Source organism: Mobula hypostoma, chromosome 15 (assembly GCF_963921235.1).
Source record: "Mobula hypostoma chromosome 15, sMobHyp1.1, whole genome shotgun sequence".
NCBI lineage: Eukaryota > Metazoa > Chordata > Chondrichthyes > Myliobatiformes > Myliobatidae > Mobula > Mobula hypostoma.
Window position 1 is genome coordinate 14,848,951 of NC_086111.1, and position 22,740 is coordinate 14,871,690.

The 22,740-nt window shown below is 41.0% G+C and overlaps 1 protein-coding gene across 3 annotated transcripts in view; it reads left to right on the forward strand.

The window, feature by feature from the left end:
• Positions 1-22,740, forward strand: part of LOC134356709 (E3 ubiquitin-protein ligase RNF123) — a 435,173-nt gene that overhangs the window by 223,958 nt on the left and 188,475 nt on the right. For all 3 annotated transcript variants that reach the window (XM_063067762.1, XM_063067763.1, XM_063067761.1), the window contains 2 exons: positions 1,338-1,425; positions 8,654-8,738. In XM_063067762.1, the coding sequence (XP_062923832.1) occupies positions 1,338-1,425; positions 8,654-8,738 (173 nt within the window). The remainder of the gene's footprint in view (positions 1-1,337; positions 1,426-8,653; positions 8,739-22,740) is intronic.

Below are 22,740 nucleotides of genomic sequence, written 5' to 3' on the forward strand. Positions count from 1 at the left end.
AGTTTCAAAATAGAGGGGCATCCACTTAGAATGGAGGTGAGGAGGTATTTCTTTAGCCAGAGTGGTGAATCTGTGGAATTTGTTGCCACAGGCAGTTGTGGAGGCCAAATTTGTAAACGTATTTAAGACAGAGGTTGATAGATTCTTGATTGGTCTGGGCATGAAGGGATATGAGGAGAAGGTAGGAGATTGGGCCTAAAAAGAAAATTAAATATCTCTTTAAACATTTCACCCTTCACCCTTAATTGATGATCATGGCTTCTAGTTGTAGTCTCATCCAACTTCAGTGGGAAAAGCCTGCTTGCATTTACCATATCAAAACCCTCCTTAATTTTTTTTGCCTCTATCAAATCTCCCCTCAATCTTTTGAGTTCTAGAAAATAAAGTGTTAACCTAGCCAGCCTTTCCCTATAACTCAGGTGATCAAGTCTTGTTAAATTTTCTCTGTATTCTTTCATCTTATTTACATCTTTCCTGTATGTAGGTGTCCAAAACTGCATACAATACTCCAAATTAGGCCTCACCAACGTCTTGTATAATTTCAACATAACATCTCATCTCCTGTACTCAATACATTGACTTATGAAGGCCAGTGTACCAAAAGCTTTCTTTATAACCCTATCTATCTGTGCTGCCACTTTCAACGAACTATGGTCCTCTATTCCCAGATCCCTCTGTTCTACTGCACTCCACAGAGCCCTACTGCTCATCATGCAAGACTTACTCTGGTGGTCCTCCCAAAGTACAACACCTCACACTTATCTGCATTAAATTCCATTTGCCAGTTTTCAGGATGGCCCAGATCCTGCTGCAAGCTTTCATAGTCTTAGATAGTGTGAGCTGGAAACTTCAGTTGTTACAAACTTTGAAGATAATGGTCAGTCATTTGGTGAACTTTTGTTTCATAAACCTGGTAAGTTTAATTCCAAAATTAACTGAAGCACAAACTGAACTTTGGAAACCTGAAGAATAGGAGTAGTGACCCAAAGAATACTAATCTCTAATGTAATGTTTTATAACTATGCTGGTACATGAAAGTACGGTGAATCTGTTAAAATATTGTTCTTTTGTTTATAATATGCAGTTTGTGCTTTTTAGTTTGTTGTTACTTTCTGTTCAGAAGGCAGCACTGATCCAGAAACATGCCACATTTTCCATTGGGATTTCTTTCTGATGGATGAAGATGTAACATTAGCAATACGAGTTTGTTGTTCTACAAACATTGTGCACTCGGCAGCCTTTCATTTCTACAAATACATTGTCATGTTCACTCATGTTCAAAGGCAAGTTGTTAATAAATATTGATACTCTGGAGCCTTGTGCCTTTGCTTTTACAGACGTATAGCCATGATGAAGAATCTCTTAGCTCCTTATGAACAGCGACCATGGGCACAGACCAACTGGATCCTTGTGCGACTCTGGAGGGTAGGCTTATTGCACAGAGATTTTGCTTACAGTTTTAAGGCAAAATAACTCAATACAATTAAGTTTTTTTTATTTTTCCTGTTTTCAATTTGACAATCAGCTTAAAAAATTGGAATATTGTTGTTGGGGAGGGTTCCATTAAAAATATTTCTAAGCCTTGCCTTTTCCTCATAGCTCCCTAGTTGTTTTATAGTTATTATTAAAACTCAGACCATTACTAGATTCTGGCATGGTTCCGGAGGACTGGAAAATTGTAAATGACACGCCACTCTTCAAAAAGGGAGAGACACAGAAGAAAGGAAATTGTAGGCCAGTTAGTCTGACTTCAGTGGTCGGGAAGATGTTGGAGTTGATAGTTAAGATGTTGGAGAATGATTCTGGGAATGAAAGGGTTACCATATGATGACCGATTGACAACTCTGTGTCTGTACTCACTGGAATTCAGAAGAATTGGGAAACCTGTTGAATGTTGAAAGGCCTCAATAAAGCAGATTTGGAAAGGACACGGTCTCAGAATAGAGTGACATCCATTTAGAACATGGAATTTGATTCTGATTCTGATTTCTTTAACCAGAGAGTGGTGAGTCTGTGGAATTCGTTGCCACAGGCAGCTGTGGATTGCAAGTTATTGAGTATATTTAAGGCAAACATTGATAGATTCTTGATTAATCAAGGCATGGAGAGATGCAGGATGAAGGCAGGGGATTGGGACTGAGGGGGAAAATGGATCAGCCTTGATGAAATGGTGAAGCAGACTTGATGGGCCAGATAGCCTAATTGTGCTCCTATATCTTTTGGTCTAATCTGGAGCTATTGTCATATCTGCTCAATGGCTAAATTCATCCACAATGTTTACACAGTGTTTACCTAAGGAGGTGTGACTTCTAATGTACCTAGCTAGACATTAAATGCAGTGAGCCTCAACTGTGGACAAAGCCATGCATAATTGCTTCAAGAGAAAGTAGCATGCTTAGAAAATGAGAGAGCTCTGGAGTTTGGCATTACCTTGCAACTGTCACAATAATACTCTAGTGATAAGGAAAGAAGATCAGATGTTAGGGTAGATTTACAGGTCAATATCGAACTGAGAGTAAGGTGTTCTGTTCTCTAACTGCAGCAGCACCATTGTGGTACTGCCTTACTCAGAGTATTGTCTGCATTTTCCATTATCATGGTACAATAACTGTTGCAGCTTTTGAAAACATATAGAAGAATGCATGCATAATAAGCTAGGCATGACGGATTTAAAAGTATGAGAAATAACTGTAAATGGAGCATATTCTCTCGGGAAAGGCAAAGACTTGAGTGGTGTTGGTTTTGCTGCAGTTAGAATCCTAAATAGACCAGATGGTAAGGATCATAAAAAAACTTTTTCACCTTGATGTTAAAGACATAGCCTGTGTTGGAAGTGAAGACAGAAAGGTAAATTCAGAACTGATCTGTAAGAGCATAATTTATTCAGTGAGTGAGTGAGCAAAAGAAGAGGCTCCTAAATAAGATGATGGAAGAAGTCAGTATTGATCCATTCAAAACCGGGTTTGATTTCCATCAGGCAATGACATTGAGTGTGTAGATGTCACTCCCAAGACTTTTGGAAAATTCTGAGTTGAGTTTCCAGACAAAATAATTTGGATATTGTTGATATTGCAATTCACTGTGTCCGTTGTTTATTTCAATCATGTTACATGGAAATAAAGATGTAATTTCATCTCTTGGAATTCATATGGTTATTGTAGGGAACTTGAGAGGAACAGATTATTTGTATGAGTTACTTTCCCAACAAAGTTTCATCCAGTGCAGTCTTGATAGCAGGGTTTTGACCCAAAATGTTGACATTTCCTGTCCCTCTACAGATGCTGTTTGACGCAATGAGTTCCTCCAGTAGGTTGCTTGTTGGTCCAGTTTCCAGCATCTGCAGTCTCTTGTTTCTATTTACTGTTCCTGGCGTTGGCCTGAATGTGACTCTTCGGGACTCTCAGGGGAGGTATTCAGTGTTGACTGGTCTCATTCTTATTTTGGTGACACGGTAATGGGTGAAAAACAACAGTTGGTGCTTTTGATTCCACCCGACCTGACTTCAGTCCCAATCTCAGGTTATCCATCAGTGGAGTTGCATATTCTACATTTCACAGAGAGAAGCAGTATGGAAATAGACTTTCAGTCTAACAAGTTCATGCTGACCATCAGCCATCTATTTACACAATCCCTATATTAACCCATTTTATTCTTATCAAATCCTCCCAGATTCCTATTTACTAGTGATGATTACAATGGGTAATTAACATACTAAGCAGCACATCTTTGGGAGTTATTTATTTATTTAGAGATGCAGCATAGTAACAGGCCTTTTCAGCCCAATTAACCTATAGTACTAACCCATGCATCTCTGGAATGTGGGAGGAACCGGATTACCCAGAGGAAACTCGTAGTCATGAGCAACTGTACAAACTCCTTACAGATAGTGCCAAAAATGAACCTTGATTGCTGGCACTATAACAGCATTACACTATATGAAAAGACTGCACGCGTTCATAGAGCGAATGTGCAAACTGTATGCAGACAGCATACCGAAGTTGTATTGAGCCCAGGAGTCCAGCAGAATCTCCACTAGATGCACCTCTGTATTTCTCTTCCAGTTGGTCCAGTTTCCTTCCAATATACAAAGACCACTATGAATTACACCATAATGTAGATATAAAGCAAAAGAATCAAAGGGGAGTTGATGGGTATGTGTGAGGAAAAAATAAACTGTGGGTATGGGACTGAGCTGGTTTGTCTGTTAAGAGCCAGAATGAACCTGATAAGCTGAATAGCCTCCTCATTTACTGTCACAGTAGATAAACAGTGAACCAGAATTTTGAAGAGATTCATTTTGGAGGATATTTGCAAAATGGCGAGCATCCCATCATGTAGAGAGTTGAACATGGTACAGTACAGCACAGGAACAGGCCCTTCGGCCCTCAGTGTCCCTGCAGAACACCATCCCAATTTAAACTAAATTGCTTCTGCCTACACACAATCCATATTCTTCCATTTCCTGTATATTCATGTTTCTGTCTGAAAGCCTCTTAAATATCACTATAATATGTGCTTCCACCACTTCCCAAGGCAGCTCATTGTAGGCATCTATCAACCTGTTGCAAACAAGAAACAACTTGCCTTGCACATTTTCCTTAAACTGGCCCCTCTCAACTTAAATGCATGTCTTCTAGAATTTGACATTTCTACCCTGGGAAAGAAGGATTTGGATTGTTTACCCTATCTATGCATTTTTAAAACTGATATCAAGAAAATAACCCAAATTCATCTAATCTGTTGCTGTGGTTCTGCTCTCTAATCCAGGCAGCATCCTGGTAAACCCCTTCTGTACCCTTTCCAAAAGTTCTTCATCCTTCCTGTAATGAGGCAACCAGAATTGCACACGAACCAAAATTTTATATAGCTACAACATGACTTCATTACTCTTATGCCCTAACCAATGAAGACAAATATGGCTGAGTTATTACCCTGTTTTTTGCTGGGTGTGGCCACTTTCAGTAAGCTACAGATTTAGACTCCAAGATCTCTCAGTACAGCAGTGCGTTTTTAGGGTATTATCACTAATCGTGTAGAAGAAGAGAAGAAGAAAGCCCTTAACTCCGAGTGGAGTCATCGGGACGCCATCATGACAGCGTTTTTTAGCAAGCTTTCTTATTTTTACAAGGCCGGGTTGCTAGCTCATCGCTCAACCCAGCATGGATGGAAAGCGCGCAAGGGGGCTGGCTAGATTCGAACTCAGAAACCTTCGCTCTGAAGTCCGGCACTGATGCCACTACGCCACCAGCCGACTACTCTCCCCCTGCATATGGCCTCCCACAGTGTAACACCTGCTTGGATTAATTTCCACCTGCACTTTCTCCACCATATTTGTCTCTGATCTATAATCCACTAATTCCTTTCACAACCTTTAAGCCTCTTATTTGAAATTGTAAACTTCTGTATTTTATTTTGCGGATTTGAGATTGAACGATGTGATGTCATTTTCATGGAAGCTGCACATCTTTGGTTGTCCTATATATAGTGCTTATTTAGTTCAGACTTATTTAGCTAAACACTGCTTGTAAGATGTAAGTAAGTACAAATAAACATAGTAATATTTTTTATCCTTGGGATGTACCAAAGTGCTTTATAACCAATTAGTTATATTAGGGGAACAGATAGGAGTCAATTTATACACAAAATCCAATGTATACCATAATTATTGATTGAGGGTTAAAAGATAGTTGTGACATAAAGTATTTTTACAATGTCTTCGGGTACTTTGCAGTGAATAAATATCTTGTAGGGTATGAGGTTTATTTAGGGATTAACTTCTTTTATTAATGTTAGTACAGAGGTAAAGGTTGGATGGCATATCTGAGAATTTCCCCATCCCCTCTGGTTTGGAATTGTTTCTGTCTATCTGAGAGGATGATTGTTGATCTACTTACTAATCCATAGGTTATAATTGATAATCTGGAAAACAAGGGCACTGACTCAATGATACTGGAAACAAAATGCTGGCATCACTAAAAGTGACCAGGTTGCCATTAAAATAGTCCTGGTTGTTTAGTTAACTACTGTATTTACTGCTCTGGTCTTCATATGATGTGGTCCAGAGATGTGAAATGTATAACCTCTTCACAGCTTTGGACAAGATGGTAAGTAGGAGGGTTACTCTTGTTCTTTTGTGGTGTCATCTTGTGGATACTTTTGCATGGTTAGTGATCTCCAGCTCCTTTCAATCTCACATGAGTGCATTTAGGAAACTTACCTCTAATGCTCAAGATATTTGACAAATCAGTGTAGGAAGAAGTGGGACACCTCAGGGCAGTAATTTTTCAAAGGACCATCAATTTGAATAATTCTGGTTTTTTTTCTTTCCATATTTCCTGTCTGACAGTGTTTCCTCAGTCTTCTGCTTTAATTTTACGTTTTCAGAATCCACAGTTTTTGCTCTTGCAAGCATGTAAGTGGGGAAGACCATGGCATGTAGGGAGGGAGAGTGTGTACTATGCTTCAATAAGCAGAAATTCTGCAGATTCCATTTCTTTCTCAGTGTTTGACTGCAAAAATCTTAGAGGATAGTGGATTACTTGTGGTCAGAATCAAGATCATGGCTGATGGCATGAACATTGACTTCTCTAACTTCCGCTAATGCCCCACCTCCCCCTCGTACCCCATCCATTATTTATTTATATACACACATTCTTTCTTTCTCTCTCTCTCCTTTTTCTCCCTCTGTCCCTCTGACTATATCCCTTGCGCATCCTCTGGGTTTTCCCCCCCTTCCCCTTTTCCTTCTCCCTGGGCCTGCTGAATCATGATCCTCTCATATCCCTTTTGCCAATCACCTGTCCAGCTCTTGGCTCCATTCCACCCCCTCCTGTCTTCTCCTACCATTTTGATTCTCCCCCTCCCCCTCCCACTTTCAAATCTCTTACTAGCTCTTCCTTCAGTTAGTCCTGACGAAAGGTCTCGGCCCGAAACATCGACTGTACCTCTTCCTAGAGAAGCTGCCTGGCCTGCTGCGTTCACCAGCAACTTTGATGTGTGTTGCTTGAATTTCCAGCATCTGCAGAATTCCTCATGTTTACATAATTTGATTACTGATTAATTTACCACATGTTCATCTAATTGGAATGTGCTTTCGAAATTTAAAAACTACTTCTCCACACATCTGTCCCTGATAGTTATAAACAAAGTCTACTGCGTTCTTAAACAAAATTGTTACTACTTTGAATCCTTGTTAATCATTTCAAGCAGTTTCCATTTCTTGAATTTTAATGTAACTAAAATATCCTGTGCTCCTGATATTGAAGTAATTTTAAAATTGAAATTAATTGTTTGTAAGTTGATGCACACTCGAGGTGATGGCAGTGAGCTGGAGAAGATGGATAGGTGGTGAGATGTGGGTTGGATACCACGGGTCTGTTCATTCTCCTGTTCATCCATTTTCATTCTTGTTTTGGTTTTTAGAGCTGTCATTGCCTTTTTTAAGTATGAGTTCCTAACTGACCTATTCACATTTTAAAAGGGGTGATCTTACATTTAGATTTAGGGTTTTTAGGTCTAATAATAAATTTGCTTACATATTTGTGTCATTTGTTTGATTATTATTACTGGCACTTGGGTGGCTAAGTATATTTTATAATGTAATCATTTTCCACCAAGCTAATCTCTCAAGCAGGATAAGGCATGAGTGCAGATCCTGACAGGTGATATCATGTCCCATACTGGTAGTGTAGGTGAGTGATAGAGTTCAGATTAGTATTCCCACTCTGGAGCACGTAACCTGTGTCCCAATGAAGGGTCTTGGCCTGAAATATCAACTCTTTATTCTCCTCCATAGATGCTGCCTGACCTGCTGAGTTCCTCAAGCATTTTGTGTGTCGCCATTATCTGCAGAATTTCTTGTGTTTGCCCAGCTGTTGTCAGCCTTCTTTAATACTTAGTAATTTTTCTTTGACTTTCTTTGCAATACAATTTGTAGCCAACCCGAAGGTAGGTTGGTGTTAAAAAGACTCTGACATTTTGTTTGTTTGAGCAACATGTCAGTTTCTGAAGCACAAGAAGCGTGGACTATTCCCATGCAAAACAGAGTGTTTAGAGGTTAACTGACCATGAACTGAGATGACTTTGATCGTCTGGAGGGATTGAAACATTGAGCCAGCCTGCAAAGAAGCAGATTAGCTGTCATGTTTAATGAAGCAGTGGCTAACTGCAAAATCTCATTCACCCCTACAGACGACTGCGGTGAATTTGGAGCCTTATTGTAGTTATCAGTTTAAACACCTGAGTAAGAAAGCTAAAAGTAGATTTATTATCAAAGTGCATAAATGTCACCGTACACCAGATTCGTTTTGTTGTAGACATTTATAGGAAAATAAAGAAATACAATAGAATTGAACAAAAACTACAGACAACAAACAGTGCCAACCAACCAATGTGCAAAAGAAGACAAATCATACAAATAATAACAGAGTAAATAAATAATACTGAGAATCAGAGTTGCAGAGTTCTTGAAAGTGAGTCTGGAGATTGTGAAATCAGTTCAGAGTTGAGGTGAGTGAAGTTATCCTTGCTTGTTCAGGAGCTTGATGGTTGTAGAGAAATAACCGAAGCAAGAAGGAATGTGGTGTTCATAATTAATAATGTGAAAAAGATGCTTAGGGACTTTGGTTTGATGTAATTCTCTGTTCATTTCTAGGGATGTGGATTTGGATACAGATACACACGACTTCCTCACTTGTTGAAAAGCAAACCAGAAGATGCCAACATGCCAAGCCTGCAGAGTGAGTATAAGCCAAACTGTAACTTCACTGGCAACTTATTCTGTGACTGTTTTATCTGGTGACACTGTCACCAGCCGTTTTCCCTATTCTTCTTTTACATACGAATGAAGTGAAGCAAAATTACTTCCCTTCCTCTACTTTAAGAAGATGGTTTTCTCTGAATTTAAAGTCGTCCTTTAGTCCACCGTGCTCTCAGAAGTCTCACTACTTGTAGTTACATTTCTTTACATGAGTGTGCTTAACTGCAGCAAGGTAACTTTAAAACCATGGCTATTATTAAGCTAGTTAATAGTGGAAATTTCTTACATATATTCAGATTTTTTTTGTTTTCAGGGGCAGAATAAATGGATGAATTGGAACTGGTGTGGTTTAGGACGATGGCTGTAGAGCTTAGATAGTATCTTACAGAGGAGCAGGTCAAGAGTAGGTTGGAATTATTGAATCTGGAGGTAATAAAGATTGGGTAAGGATTTCTGCGGTAGAGGAATTTAGACAGATGTGTTTACAGCTTGTGAATTGCGGTAGGAATAGAACATAGAACAGTAAAACATTGGAACAGGTCCTTTATTCCACAATATTTGTGCTGACCATGATGCCAATTTAACCTGCACATCTGACTGCACATGCCGCATATCCTTCAGTTCCCTGCCTTACTTATGACTAAGAGCCTCTTAAACTTCATTAGGCCATTTGGATCATCGAGTCTGCTCTGCCATTTCATCATGCCATTTCAATCCAATTTTCCTCTCCGCCCCAATCTCCTGCCTTCTCCCTGTATCCCTACATGCCCTGACCAATCAAGACTCTATCAGCCTCTGCCTTAAGTACACATACAGACTTGGCCTCCACAGCTGCAAAGAATTCCACAGATTCACTATTCTCTGGCTAAAGAAATTCCTCACCTCCGTTCTAAAAGGACACCCCTATATTCGGAGGCTGTGTCTCTGGCCTTAGACTCTCACATCATAGGAAATATCCTTTCCACATTCGCTATGTCATGGCCTTTCACCATACAATAGATATCAGTGAGGTCACCCCTCATTCTTCTGAATTCTAGTGAATACAGGCCCACAGGTATCAAATGCTCTTAATATGACAAGCCATTCAATCCTGGAATCATTTCCGTGAACCTCCTTTGAACCCTTTCCAGTTTCAGCACATCTTTTCTAAGATAAGAAACCCAAAACTGCTCACAATACTCTATCTAAGGCCTGACCAGTGCTTTATATAGTTTCAACATTATATCCTTGATTTTAGTCCTCTTGAAATCAATGCTAACATTGCATTTACCTTCCTCATCACTGAATCTATCTGCAAATTAACCTTTAAGGAATCCTGCATACGGACTCCCAAGTCCCTTTGCGCCTCAGTTTTTTGTATTATACCTCCATTTAGAAAATAGTCAGCCGTTCCATTTCTTCTACTAAAGTGAGTGACCATACACTTCCTGTATTCCATCTGCCATTTCCTTGCCCATTCTCTTAATCTGTCAAAGTCCCTCCATAGCCTCTCTACTTTCCCAAAACTACCTGCCCCTCCACCTATCTTCATACCGTCTGCAAACTTTGCAACAAAGCCATCAATTCATCATCTAAATCACTGACATATAATGTAAAAAGGATTGGTCCCAACACAGACCCCTGTGGAACAGCATTAGTCATCTGAAGCCAACCAGAAAAGGCTCCCTTTATTCCCACTCTGCCTCCTGTCAATCAGCCAGTGCTATCTCCATGCTAGTCAGTCAGTCAGTGGGTGCCGTCCCGTATCCGGGGTTGGCGGCTATGCACCTCCATCTTCTTTGATCTTGCGACCCAGTCTCTCCTCCAGTTTGTTCTCGCTGGCCGCCTTGGCACTGTCTGCCGCCGCCCCTGCCGAACTCAAGCCCGAAGCCGTGTCGGCCTCCAGCCGCGGCCACTTCATTGAGCTCGGCCCTTCCTTAGGCGGAGGCCTTGGGCAGGTCCAGGCACACGGTGCAGTGCCCAAGTTCATCATGTCTCTCCTAACTAAGTGCATAACATACAATTCATAGATACGTGGTGAGGCTTTAGTCTCTTCCACGGAAGATGGCCGTTGGCTCACAAGGAGCTCATCTGCCCTTTGTCAGGTCTTGATTTTTTTTTTAGTCCTGCTGGGTGTCCTCACACCCTCCTCACCAGACTAAGTCCAGTGGGGGAGCTGGCCCAAGTCGCCGACCGCTCGACCACAGCCCCCGGCCGAGTGTCGGGTGCCTGCCCCCCGCTGAATCTCTCCGAGTGTCTGGCGCCTGACCGAAAACCATGGTCAAGCGGCCGTGCTAGTATCTTTCCTGTAATACCATAGACTCTTAACTTGTTAAGCAGCCTCATGTGTGGCACCTTGTCAAAGACCTTCTGAAAATCCAAGTACATAACATCAACTGATTCTCCTTTGTCTATCCCGTTTGTTATTTTTTCAAAGAATTCCAACAGATTTGTCAGGCAAGATTTTCCATTGAGAAAACCATGCTGACTACAGCCTATTTTATCATGTGCCTCCAAGTATCCTGAGACCTCATCCTTAATAATCGACTCCAACACCTTCCCAAACACTAAGGTCAGACTAACTGCCCAATAGTTTCCTTTCTTCAGCCTCTCTCCCTTTTTGAAGAGTGAAGTGACATTTGCAATTTTCCAGTCCTTCGGAACCATGCCAGAATCTAGTGATTGTCTGATTTTTATTAATAACTATAAAACAACTAGTCAGCTATATGGAATAGATAAGGCTTATAAATATTTTTAGTGGAACCCTTCCCAACAACAATATTCCAATTTAATAAGCATTTAAGTGTCGAATAGAAAAGATTCTTGGAAGATAATTACTAATGTCTCCACAATCTCTTCAGCCACCTCTTTCAGAACTCTGAGGTACACACCATCTGGAACAGGTGGACTACCTTTAGTCCTTTCAGTTTTCCAATAATCTTCTCTCTAGTAATGGTAACTTCACACATTTCATGTCCCCTGACTCTTGGAACATCCACCATACTGCCAGTGTCTTCCACAGTGAAGACTAATGCAAAATATTTATTCAATTCATCTGCTATTTCCTTGTTCCCTATTACTACCTCTCTAGCATTATTTTCTGGAAGTCCAATATCCACTCTCGCCTCTCTTTTACACTTTATGTATCTGAAGAAACTTTTGGTATCCTTTTTTAGTATTATTGGCTAGTTTACTTTCGTATTCCATCTTTTCCTCCTTTATGACATTTTTAGTTGCCTCCTGTTGGTTTTTAAAAGCTTCCTCATCCTCTAACTTTCCACTAATTTTTGCTCTATTATATGCCCTCTCTTTAGTTTTTATGTTGGCTTGATTTCTCCATCATTTCTGCTTCCAGGCATCTATTGCTATGTAAAGAAACTTGCTTCATAAATATCCTTTAAACTCCTCTCACCTTAAAGCTATGGCATTTGTACCCTGGGAGAAAGACTCTTGACATATGTACACCAGTAGCCACTTCATTAGGTACACCTGTACACCTGCTCGTATCTAATCAGCCAATGATGTAGCAGCAACCCAATGCATAAAAGATTGCAGACATGGTCTAGTTGTTCTTCAGACCAAATATCAAAATAGGGAAGAAATGTAATCTTGATGCACTTGACAGTGAAATGATTGTCGGTGCCAGATGAGGTGGTTTGAGTATCTCAGAAGCTGCTGATCTGTGATTTGCACGCACCACATTTTCTGGAGTTTGCAGAGAATGGTGCAAAAAACATAAAAAAACATCCAGTGAGCAGCAGTTCTGTGGGTGAAATTGTCTTGTTAATGAGAGAGGTCAGAGGAAAACGGCCAGACTGCTTCAACTGAAAGGGAGGTAACAGTAACTCAAATAACCACACATTACAACCCTGGTGTGTAAAAGAGCATCTCTGAATGCACAGCGCATCAAATCTTGAAGTGGATGGGCTATAGCAGCAGAAAACCACGAGCATACACTCAGTGGCCACTTTATTAGGTACAGGAGATATCTAAAGTGACCATTGCATGTATACGGAGAGACGGCTTTCTGACTACATTGATGTCAAATTCACACAAAGTATGAGGATCCATCAGTATTTTCATGAATGACCTGAAACTCCTGAACCCCTAAGTGAAGTTGCATGGCAGAAAATAAAATGGTGGTGGTTGTAGAGAATGATATTTTAACTCAGAGATATTTTCAGCTTGTACTAGGTTGTAGCCGAAATTGGGAAACTAAATATTAAGCCAACCACAGTAGAATAGCAGTGGGGAAAGTACACATATGTTTAATTTAAAATTCACAAATCTGAGCATCAGGTAAATGCCAGAGCAGCTATTGAAGGACTAGAATTTGGAGTCTGTGTTGGAGAAAAGATCGTATGCTCATTGAAGAAATCTTTGAGTGTAGAAGACAGGGCTTAGGCAGTGATGGTTACAAATAAGTTAAATATTTTGGGCAGTGAGAGGATATCAACAGTGGAAGAGAGGAGACCAGGGAAGGCAGTGGAAATAAGTTCTACTTATTTTAGTTATTACCGTGTTCTCTTATCAATGAGTACTACTTCTGGTGACCAGAGCAGCCAATATGCACACAGCAAATAACTAGGTTCACTCTTTGTTGAGATATTGATTAAAATGTGAATGGTGAGAAGAGAAATCTGAAGAGAAATTCCTAGCTTCTTACCTTTTTTATCCATTTTAATAGGCAGGTGGGAGCTTGGATGCAAGTCTCATTAGAATGACCGTTTCACTGATAATGGAGCATTCCCTTGGTATCGTACTGCTGTAGCAGCCAGAGGGGAGAATAAAAAATGCGATCAGTGTGGAATGTGTGTAAATGGATAGTTGCTATTTGGCACAGAGTTGTTGGGCTGAAGGGCCTGTTTCCAGTTTGTATCTCTGTAATGTAATCACGGCCCTGAACTCACTTCCAAATCTGGTATATTTTCCATAGATGCTGACCTGCTGAGTTCCTCCAGCATTTTGTGTGTGTGTGTTTTGTTTGGATTTTCAATATCTGCAGATTTTCTCTTGTTTCTCGTATATTGTGAGTTGAATGAACTCCAGGAAAATATGATGCAGGGTCTGCGTTCTTCTAGCAGTTGTTTTCTTTTTGTATTTGATTACAGCATCTGCATCTCTTATGTCTCCACCAAATATTGGCTTGCTGAGGTTTGATGTTTGTTAACCAATGGTTTCCCACTTGTTTTTAGTGTATGGGCACCCATGTCCAATCCCAGAAGCATTGACAGAATTTGACCTAAGTTTTACCTCTTATATACTTTTTTGTTTTTTTTATGATTTATTATTGTCACATGTGCCAAGATACAGTGAAATACTTGTCTTGCATATTGTTTATGTATGCACATAATCCTGATATTTTTTCAGAGTTCTAAGATAACACAAGTATGTACAACATTGATAACTGCTTAATGTTAGTGAGTCTGGTTAAGGAGCATACTGTAAGTAGACCACAAGCAACAGGGCAAATAAGAATATTACTGTGGGTTTATTGGGAAAATCTTTTCTCTATTTTCATAATCTGCTCTCAGATCTGAATATATGAGTTTTATGTTCCTAGGAGGCCTTGGACCATTACAACCTGGGCAAAGTACCTTCAGGCATACAGATTGTTAGTCCAAAGTCAAACTAGGCAAGGTACTATACAAGATAGTTAGAGCACCCTTTGGCCCATGATGTGCCTACTTCTTAACCTACTTTCAAATCAAACTAACCTTTCCATTCTAAATAGCCTGCCATTTTTCTGTCATCAGTGTACCTAAGAGTCTCTTAAATGCTTCTAATGTGTCTGCCTCTACCGCCACCCCTGTCAGAGCAGTCCACATACCCATCACTCTCTTTAAAAACTTGTCTCTGACATCTCCCTAAACTTTCCTCCTATCACCTTAAAATATGCTCCCTTGTATTAGCCATTTTCACCCTTGGAAAAAGTATCTTGTCTATCCATTCAATCTATGCCTTTTATCATCTTGTACATCTCTTTCGAGTCCCCTCTCATTCTCCTTTGCTCCAAAGAGAAAAGCTCTAGCTTGTTCAACCTATCCTCATAAGTCATTGTCTCTAATTCTGGCAGTGTCCTGGTAAATCTCCTCTGCACACTCTCTAAAGCTTCCACATCCTTCCTATAATACCACAGTGAGCATGTGGTATGTTAGACAAAAGAGTATCATGTCCCACATATTCCCTGCTCACTGGGTCATGTAAGAGTTGACTCAGTGACCTTGCTGATTGTTAGTGCAGACTCAGTGAAACATTTTTGATTTCTTGAATCATATAATGAACTTTAATTAACTTTATATAAAAAAAAACTCCAGTCCCAGCAAAGTTAGAAACACAGCTGTTTAGCTAACGGGTCACGCTTGTACTTCTGCCATTCTTATTGCACTTTTGGAAGAAAAGGTTATACAACAAATATTTGGAGAACAAATGTCACATTATCAAAGCAGACTACCAGTTCACCCTTTGATTGCTGTATGATGTGGAAGAAAAGATCATTCTGCTTTCAAGCCTATCTGGACATTTGGTACAATCCTACCTTATTTCAATTTTCTTCCCGTAGCCCTTCATTACTTTTATGTTTGCAAAGCTAAAATCCTCCTTAAATATATTCAGTGACTTGGCCTCCCGCACATCCTGTGGATGGTATTTCATAAGTTCACTGCCTTCTGGACAAAGAAATTCATTGTTGCCTCAGTCTATGTCTTGCCCTGCATCCTAAGAGTATGACTCTTCATCCTGTGCCCATCCCCAACCCCAACCCCCTGGGTCAGGGCAACATCCTCACCAAGTCTTGTACATCTGTCACTTCTTTGTACATTTCAGTGAAATATCTTTTTATTTCACCAAACTCTTATGAGCAAGTTATTAGTGGTCTGTTAAAGGGAGGGGACACATTAGGATGAAGAGCAGATTTTTTTCTTTCCATGCCATCTTGGATCTTATCTGATACTTTCTTCTATGTTATGGGGTGGGAATACTGATCATTTTAAAGATAAAGATTTATAGATTAGGTTTATTTGTGACATGTCCATCAAAACATACAGTGAAATGCATTGTTAGTGTCAAATCAAATCAGCAAGGATTGTGCTGGGCAGCCTGCAAGTGTCACCACGCTTCTGATGCAAACAAAGCATGCTCACAATTCAGTAACCCTAACTGGTATGTCTGTGGAACGTAGGAGAAAACCAGAGCACCCTGAGGGAACTCACACAGTCACGGGAAGAATGTACAAACTCCTTACAGACAGTAGTGGGAATTGAACCCTGATCTTACAGCTGGCACTGTAATAGGTGCCACCTCCTGTGCTACTGTGCCACCCGGAATCACTACAAATTTCTAAGGTTGTACCTTGTCTTGAATAGAAAGAAATTATTCATAATAAACAGATTGTGGTGCAGCACATGCATCTTATCAACAAGGATGAAGGTTCAACTAGATGTGCAGTGTGGATAATCTATCATGGCTTCTTCTGAGAACCACTCCACAGAATATCAAGTGACAACTGAGAGTTCTAAATTAAAATAAAGCCATGGAACTCAACAACGTGCCAGCAGAAGGACTGAGGATTTATGGTCCAGAACTACACTCAGTAACCACTTTATTATGTTTATCTGTACTCCTGCTTGTTTATATGAATATCTCATCTGTGGCAGTAACTCAGTGCATAAAAGCATGGTCAAGAGGTTCAATTGTTGTTCAAACCAAACATCAGAATAGGGAAGAAATGTGATCTAAGTGATTTGATCATGGAATGGTGCAAAAAACAAAAACACATCCAGTGAGTGGCAGTTCTATGGGCGAAAACACCTTGTTAATGAGAGGGGTCAAAGGATAATGGCCAGACTGGTTCAAGCTGAGAGGAAGGTGGCAGTAACTCAAATAACCACATAATACAACGATGGTGTGCAGAAGAGCATCTCTGAATGCACAACACGTTGAACCTTGAAGGGAATGAGCTGTAGCAGCAGAAGACCACGGACATACAAAAGTATACACAGTGGCTATTTTTTTTTAGGTAGCTCCTGTACCTAATATAGTGGCCACTGATTGTAGCTTTATCTTTATCCATGCTTTTCCAGTGAATTAACAACTTTGGCTCCTACAAGACAATGTGGAAGATTGGGGAGGGGTAACTATTATTGGCCTTCCCGGCGATGCCCAGGTCTTAAACACGAATTGAAAAAACACGTCTAGACACCAGGTTTGGGTTGTACTCTTGTTCATAGTGCATTAACGACCAGTTAAAGTAAGGTACTTGAAAATCACATCCATCCTTTCACCATTAACATTGCTGCGCCACCCTCAAATAAAGGGGTTTCCTCGACCTATTTTGCCAGATTCATTTGAAAGATGTGACTCTCAGTGCAGGGTGCCCAAGTACGTGTCCTGTCAATGTGTGGTTAAATTTTGCTAATCACGGGTTAAGTGAAAGGAATAGCCAGATCTACTGCACTGCTCTTCACACTGTGTGATCCTGCAGAGATGTCATCATGTCAATGCAGTGTGCAGTCTGATCTCCCTTCATCCTAATCATTCATTGCTTGACGGTTTGAGGACTCAACATTTTATTTGTAGTGTTGTCAGCATTTTTCAAGGGCAGTTGTAATATTCTGATAAAGTTTGTGCAATGCCATACTATGCTTAGATGGAACATTGTGTGGGTATTTACTCTAAACTGATTAAATTGATAGGCATAACTGCATATGATTAATAAGATCCATTAGTTGATGGATTGCATATTGAAAGCTATATTTTTCTGTTTAGCACAGGAACCATCTTCCATGGTAACTCCATTCAGTATATATTATTGTTTTTCTCCTGCACTGCTCACTGAACCGAAGTTGATTCCCTGGCTTGATAGTAAGTGCAGAATGAGGGATGCCCTGGGCCGTGAGGTGACAGATTGTATTTGTATGTGATTCTGGCTCCACAGGTTTTAGCTGTCCGGTGTGTTCTGAGTGCATCCCATTTTCATTGCTGGCGGTCCCACACAGTACGTTGGGCAGTGTCCTCAGTGTATGGAGTGGCTTTGTTTATTTGGGCCCTTGTTAATCACTCCTTTAAACTGACATGAACAGATTTATGTTAATCTGTTATGATGAGGATTGTGAGTTTGTCTCTTGTGTTGCCTTGTGTGCTCGCTTGCCACAGACCTAGTTTGGCAGATACGTCCTTTGTCCAGCTTGATCATTTGTGTTGCTGAGCCGCTTGATTTTTGGGCATTGAAACTGCCCCTCTGTCCCCTATCTACTCCCATTGCAACTTCCAAATGTTGTTCAACACAGAGGGTCACTGATTCATCTGCTGGGACAGAGCAACAGATAGTGATCAGCAGGAAGCTTTCTTGTCCGTGTTTAGTCTGTTGGTGTGGGATTTCTCAGAGACTGGACTCATTGTTATGCATTCCCAGAGCTATTCCTTCCCTTTTCTTCTGCCACCTTTGGTGGTTCTTTTTGTTGGTAACTAAATTGCTCTTCTTTCCACATTCTAATCAATTCCCTTCCACCTCCCTACCACCACATATTCTACCACTTACCTATGATTGGGCAATTTACAGTGTTTGACTGGCTACAGATCCACACATTTTTGGGATGTGGGAGAAAACAAACACCTGATAGAAGAAGAATATGCAAACTCCGTGCAAACAGCGGTGTATTATTGGCACCAGACTACCTGCCATCAAGGTCATATATACAGAAAGGTGCCAGAAAAGGGCTGGAAACACCCTCCTCATGGACGGCTTCCCCCACTGCCATCAGGGAGAAGGCTACGTAGCATCCACATCAGGACCACTAGACTCAAAAGCTGTTACTTTCCCCAAGCAGTAAGGCTGATCAACACCTCCATCCACTCACTGCATCACTAGTTTATTATTTCACATCGGTCACCTTATGTACAACCTAGAGTCACTTCATGGAATACAATCTATGTATATAAGCTATTCTATATATTTATATTTTTGTGTGTTTTTCTTCTTATTATTGTGTTCTTGATCTTTCGTGTTTTTTTGTGTGCTACATCAGGTCCAGAGTAACAATTATTTCATTCTCTTTACATTTGTGTACAGGAAATGACATTAAACAATTTTCATGACAATTGCTGTACCTGAGGTCAGGATTAAACTCGGGTCACTGGCACTGAGGCTGCGCCATTGCCCCCCCCCCCAAATCTGAGGAACACACAGAACTCAAACTTGCCCCATTATTCAATGTGGGTGAATTTGTACAACTCCACTTTCTAGACCTAACCCCATGTTCATCGCACAAATATCTTGGACCACAGTTTTGTAATATTGAAAAGCTGTGGAGTGTTCAAGGAGTGGGAAAGGGAATGCTTTTATCCAAGAGGGCTAAGGGTGACTAGTCAATGAGGATATTCCGCTTGCCATTGGTTCCATCTTCCTCAGCATGGTCTCTTGGCAATTTCATTGTTCTGAGTTGAGTATCTGAAAACATATCCTCTTTTTGCACAAAGTTCAATCATTGCTCACTTTTGCTCTTGTTTAATTCTTCCATTAGTTTAAGCTAACTGAATTTTTTAATTATATCTCTAGGCTAGTTTATGAGCAGCAGACATGATGTGCAGTATAAAGCAGTGGTTCTCAACCTTTGAGTGCCACTGCTTATGGCCCAATTATGACTTTCATTTAACTCTGTGCACCCCACCCTTCATTTTCTCCATTTGTTTCTTTTGGTAAACTGCACTAATTATTCTGATATGCAGCCAATACTTATGTTTTAACAGATTACAGGTTTCCCCTGCCATCCGAAGGTAGAGCGTTCCCATGAAATGGTTCGTAAGCAGGAATGTTGTAAAGCGAAGAAGCAGTTACCATTAATTTATATGGGAAAAATTTGTGAGCGTTCGCAGACCCAAAAATAATCTACCAAATCATGCCAAATAACACATAAAACCTAATATAACTGTAACATATAGTAAAAGCAGGAATGATATGATGAATACACAGCCTATATAAAGTAGAAAAACTTTTCCACAATCATTGCCGCACTGTTCTCCGTGGCGAAAATCTCACGCAAGCGCCGTCAGCAAAAACACAGTGCAAGCGCTCTTCAGTAACCTTTAAGCTATGAAGCTGCCAAATCATACCAAATAACACGTAAAAATACACAGCTGATATAAAACAGAAATAATGTATGTACAGTGTGGTATCACTTAGCGGAATTGGGACAGTGCCGAGTACACTGATGATGGTGTGTTAGGCTGAGTCGTTGGAAGTCGGGGCGATGCAGTGGCTCCAACCCTCCGGGCAGCGAACCGATACCGATCCGCGAAGAATGCAGTGGTACAGCGGTAGCTGGGACGCACCCAGCACATCTTTAAGAAAAAATCCGAAACAAACAAGCTAATTAAATAGGTGCAGCCTGGCACGTAAATGTCGGCCCAGATCAGAGGCGACACAATCAGCAATCGCCTCTTAAAGATGTGCTGGGTGCGTTTCGGGTACCACTACATTCTTCGCGGATCGGTATCTGTCGGCGGCCTGGGGGTTGGGGTGGTAGGACACTGGGGTGTCATCTCGTCGTCTGTTTCCATCAGGGTAGGCAGGTCATCTTCTTCTATGTCGAAGGTCGAGGTTTGTCGTCTGCTGTGGCTGATGTGGAAGGCTTGCTTGACTGCTTAGCCTTGCGCATTTTTAGATCATACAGTTCTTTGTAAGCACTCAAACCATCCTGCAAATACAGGTGTCCCCCGCTTTTCGAACACTCACTTTACAGAACCTCACTGTTACGAAAGACCTACATTACTTCCCTGTTTTTGCTAACAGAAGGTATCTTCACTGTTACAAAAAAAGGCAGCGCGCGTCCCGAGCAGCTGCTCTCCCCCAGATTCGTAACTGCATTCTCGCCGGCATTGCTTAAACACGTGTCTGTGAGCAGCCATTAGCAAGATGTGTTCTAAGGTATTGGAAAAACCTGAAAGAGCTCATAAGGGTGTTACACTTAGTGTAAAACTAGACATAATTAAGCATTTTGATCATGGTGAGCGAAGTAAGGACAAAGTGAGTTTGGCTTGTGGAAGCTGACGAAGATGATGTTGAAGAGGTTTTGGCATCTCATGACCAAGAACTGATAGATGAAGAGCTGATGCAGTTGGAAGAGGAAAGGATAACAATCGAAACCGAATGCAGTAGCGAACTGAATGTGAAGCAACTGCGTGAGATTTTAGCTGCAATGATAAAGTACGACTTTAATTTTGAAAGGGTACGTAGGTTTAGGGGATATTTGCAAGGTGGTTTGAGTTCTTACAAAGAACTGTATGATAGAAAAATGTGCGAGGCTCAGCAGTCAAGCGAGCCTTCCACATCAGCCACGGCAGATGACGAACCTCGACCTTCGACATCGAGGCAGGCAATCATAGGAGAAGATGTGCTGCCTGCCCTAATGGACGACGAGATGACACCCCAGTGTCCCACTACCCCAACCCCCGGGCTGCGGACAGATACCGATTCGCGGAGAATGCAGCGGTAACCAGGAGGCACACAGCACATCTTTAAGAAAAAAGCCGAAATAAACATGCTAATTAATTAGGTGCCGCCCAACACGTAATTGGCGGCCCAGATCAGAGCCTCCCGGCTACCGCTGCACCGCTGCGTTCTTCACGGATCGGTATGGGTTCGTTGCCCGGAGGGTGGGGGCCACTGCACCACTCAAACTCCGACGACTGAGCCTAACACACCATCATCAGTGTACTTGCTGTCTTCCCGATTCCCAGAAGTGATACTACACTGTACATACATTATTTCTACTTTATATAAGCTGTGTATATTTACGTCTTATTTGGTATGATTTGGCAGCCTTTGTGTCACGTTTTATAAGTATTGTAACATGCGTGGGAGAGTGGAAGGCAAGCAGAACCAGCCTCCTGCTCAGTACTCACTGATTAGCCTTGCTGCAGACAGCTCTGCCGAATTTGCAGTCCCCTCATACAGATTAAACTGTTTTGCTGTCTCACCTGCAACATCTGGCATATTTTCCCATTCATTTCATTCAGGGTTCCAATACATATACTGTATTAATTTCTTTTTAATTTAAAAATACTTTATTTTACCAGTAAACTTATGGCCCTGTCAGAAACTCCTGTGGCTGCCAGTTTCCTATTTTTTTTACTTGTGGCCCTACAAAATCCAATGTGGCCTCCTGTGGGGGGGGCATATGGCCCACGTTGAAACCACCGGTATAAAAGATTGATGAGTTAGGTTGTGATGCTTTGGCTGAATAGGCATTCAATTTTGCTTAGAAAGACAAGACGCTGCATTTCCAAAAAATAGTGGCATGCTGGTGTAATAATTAAACTCATTTGTTCTTGTCCTGAAACAAAACTGTTGTACGAAGTCACAAAAAACTATTTTGTGCATGTTGTTGATGGATATCAGATTGGTTGAGGGTAGTGTACAGCTATCTACCTTTCACTGTATATCAAAATGTTTATCAATACAAAATCCTTAGGTTTAGAAGTATTCATTCAGAAGCACAAGAAAGTATTGCATGTTCCGGTAGAAGAGCAGAGATTTTTCATTTCACAGTCCACCTTTTTATCTGTGGTTGAGAATTCTGTGTTTATGAAGGAGAGGAAAGTCATAGAGCACTACAGTACAGAAACAGGCCCTTCCATGCCGAAACAGTCTAGTCCATGCCGAACTGTTATTCCCCCAATCCCATCAACCTGCACCTAGAGCTTAGCCCTCCATACCCCTCACATTCACGTATTTACCCAACCTTAAATGTTGCACTCGAACCTGCATTTACCATTTCTGCTGGCAGCTCATTCCACACCTGCACCACGCTCTGAATGAAGGAGCTCCCCCTCAGGTTCCCCTTAAATATTTCACCTTTTGCATTTAACCTATGACCTCTAGTTGTAGTCTCACCTAACCTCAGTGGAAAAAGCCTGATTGCATTTATTCTGTATAATTCTGTATATTACTATCAAATCTCCTATAGGTCTTCTACGTACCAGGGAATAAAGTCCTAATCTATTCA